This window comes from Ailuropoda melanoleuca, unplaced genomic scaffold (genome assembly GCF_002007445.2).
Source record: "Ailuropoda melanoleuca isolate Jingjing unplaced genomic scaffold, ASM200744v2 unplaced-scaffold4859, whole genome shotgun sequence".
NCBI lineage: Eukaryota > Metazoa > Chordata > Mammalia > Carnivora > Ursidae > Ailuropoda > Ailuropoda melanoleuca.
This window is the reverse complement of record NW_023221158.1, coordinates 3,408-6,503: the sequence shown is the minus strand read 5'-3', so window position 1 is coordinate 6,503 and position 3,096 is coordinate 3,408. Positions and strand designations below refer to the sequence as shown.

The following is a 3,096-nucleotide window of genomic DNA, read 5'->3' as shown; positions in this document are numbered from 1 at the left end:
TTTTTTTTTTTTTTTTTTTTTTTTTTTTTTTTTTTTTTTTTTTTTTTTTTTTTTTTTTTTTTTTTTTTTTTTTTTTTTCATGCTGTTTGTCAAGTAGTAAAACACTCTAAATTGAAAAAAGGTTGGGGTCAATAGTGAGCTATACCACCTTCCCTTTGGTATACTTGGTAGGAAGACTTCCTTAAGAAGACTTGTTCCATGACTTTATTGGGCACGTATACTGTGATTCAAGAAAATATTATCAGAGTCATCAGTTATGATATAGTTTTCCAGACCACTTAGAAAATGATATATTAACTGCATTCATATGAGTTTGTGAAATTATTACAAATGCGGTAAATAAGTTGTCCTTAGGATAAAGAGGAAATTTTAAAACATTACCTAGATGACCATCTGGGACTGAAAAGTTATCTCATTTTTAATCTAGAGTGATTCCACTTATGTTTTTGTAAAGCAGCGGTTATGTATGAATTACAGAGGTTTTAAAAAACCTTTTAATGAATGATGTGTGTAATAATCATAGCACTTCTGTTATTTTAATTCTCAGTCAACTTCAAAAATAACTCTTTAATTTTCATGAGACTTGATGAAATAATTGAGAACCTGAAGCACTTTTTTTCTTTTTTTAATTTCAATTTAATTAGCCAACAGATAGTACATCATTAGTTTGAAGCACTTTTAAAAACACACTTCCTGAGAATTTCAGATGAAAAGCTGGGTGATTTAATTAGGACAGTGAAGGACTGCTTCTTTCCCTGTACTCATTGGAGGAACAAAATGACAGATACAAGAATTTTAATGCTGTCATTTCACCTGAGTCAGCAGTGCATTCTCTTCTCTCTTTTCTGATTTCAGAAGCAGCAAGCCAATGATTGGGGGAGGAAATATTACAGAGATCACTTATTTCATCCTTCTGGGATTCTCTGATTTTCCCAGAATCCTAGCAGTGCTCTTTGTCGTATTCCTGCTGGTCTACATTTTGACTGTGACTTGGAACCTGTGCCTCATCGTGTTAATAAGGATGGACTCTCACCTCCACACACCCATGTACTTCTTCCTCAGTAATCTGTCCTTCATAGATATCTGCTATGTGACCTCTACAGCTCCCAAGATGCTCTCCACCTTTTTCCAAGAGCAGCAGACTATCACCTTTGTGGGTTGTGCTGTTCAGTACTTTGTCTTTTCAACCATGGGACTGAGTGAGTCTTGTCTCATGACAGCCATGGCTTATGACCGATACACTGCCATTTGTAATCCACTTCTCTATTCAGCAATCATGTCACCCACCCTCTGTATTCAGATGGTGCTGGGATCCTATTTGGCTGGACTCTCTGCTTCTATATCCCAATTGTGTACCATGCTTCAGCTCCACTTTTGTGGGCCTAATGTCATCAAGCACTTCCTCTGTGACATGCCACAACTGTTAATCCTGTCCTGCACCGATACTTTCTTTGTACAACTGCTGCTTGCTATATTAGCAATGCTTTTTGGAATAATAAATGCCCTCATTATCATGATATCCTGTGGCTATATTGTCATGTCCATCATGAAGATCACTTCAGCTAAAGGCAGGTCCAAGGCATTCAACACCTGTGCTTCTCATCTGCTAGCGGTCTCCCTCTTCTATACCTCAAGTATCTCTGTCTATTTGAGTTCCAGCTCTGGTGGTTCCTCCAGCTTTGACAGATTTGCATCAGTATTCTACACTGTGGTTATTCCCATGATGAATCCATTGATTTACAGTCTGAGGAACAAGGAAATCAAAGATGCCTTGAAGAGGTTACAAAATAAAAGATGGTCTTGCAGAAGTTCTGTCCAGATTTGTCCTATCAGAAACCATAACCCCCTATAGTATGCACATGAATGGACTCTAACAAAATTCCTACTGCCTTTGNAGAGGTTACAAAATAAAAGATGGTCTTGCAGAAGTTCTGTCCAGATTTGTCCTATCAGAAACCATAACCCCCAATAGTATGCACATGAATGGACTCTAACAAAATTCCTACTGCCTTTGGATAAAGAAAGGTTAATTTGATATGCCAAATACACTGACAGTTGATTTGATTCCACACATACACAATACCTTTAAGTCCTGGAGATTCTTACTTTCACTCGGCATGAGGAGTGGCCTCATTATTTATTAATAATCCTCAAGTGGGCCTCCTGCGTGACTCAGTCGGTTAAGCATCTGCCTTATGTTCTGGTCACGATCCCAGGGTCATGGGATCAAGCCCCACATTGGGCTCTGTGCTCAATGGGGAGTCTGCGTCTCCCTCTCACTCTCCTCTGTGTTTTCTCTCTCTCTCAGAAAATAAATGAAATACCTTAAAAAATATTAGAGTTAGTAAATATTAAATATTGCAAACTAAAAACAAATATGGAGAGCTGGTAGCGTTTTTTATTTTACGTCATACAGATTTATGGTTTCATATGGGATGATCTAATTTCTGGAGTAGATGTTAGACTCACTCTAATGCTGATATATTCTGGAAAGCTTTCAAGAGCCGGAGACAAAATAGATAGTGCTATAGGCAGGATTTTAACTGTGGACAGTTTTCTCTGTCTCAAGTAGAACATAGAAGTTTTGGTCCTCGTGATCTGTTTGAAAAGTGGAACATGATGTGTATCAACACTGGCTGCTGATATACAGATTGCTCAGACTTGAACCAACTGATATAAACAGATATCTTACGATTACATATTATCCCTGGAGATTCACTGGGTTTTTAAAGTTTCTTGCGGTGGGGGGGGGGATCTCAATTCTGAGAAGTCACGTAGTTCTTCCATTTAGTTAAAGACTATAAATAGGTATTTGACGCTTTGCGAAACTTTTCACAAGTTTACAGATGGACAGGACTGAGAGAAGGAGAATCATTGAACCTCTGCNAGATATCTTACGATTACATATTATCCCTGGAGATTCACTGGGTTTTTAAAGTTTCTTGCGGTGGGGGGGGGGTCTCAATTCTGAGAAGTCACGTAGTTCTTCCATTTAGTTAAAGACTATAAATAGGTATTTGAAGCTTTGCGAAACNGTATTTGACGCTTTGCGAAACTTTTCACAAGTTTACAGATGGACAGGACTGAGAGAAGGAG

The 3,096-nt window shown here is 38.0% G+C and overlaps 1 protein-coding gene across 1 annotated transcript; it reads left to right on the top strand.

The window, feature by feature from the left end:
- Nucleotides 1-868: 868 nt before the first annotated feature.
- On the top strand, nucleotides 869-1,852 carry LOC117799384 (olfactory receptor 5AN1-like). The gene has a single exon (XM_034651862.1). The coding sequence runs from the start codon at nucleotides 869-871 to the stop codon at nucleotides 1,850-1,852; it is 984 nt and encodes a 327-aa protein (XP_034507753.1).
- Nucleotides 1,853-3,096: the final 1,244 nt, after the last annotated feature.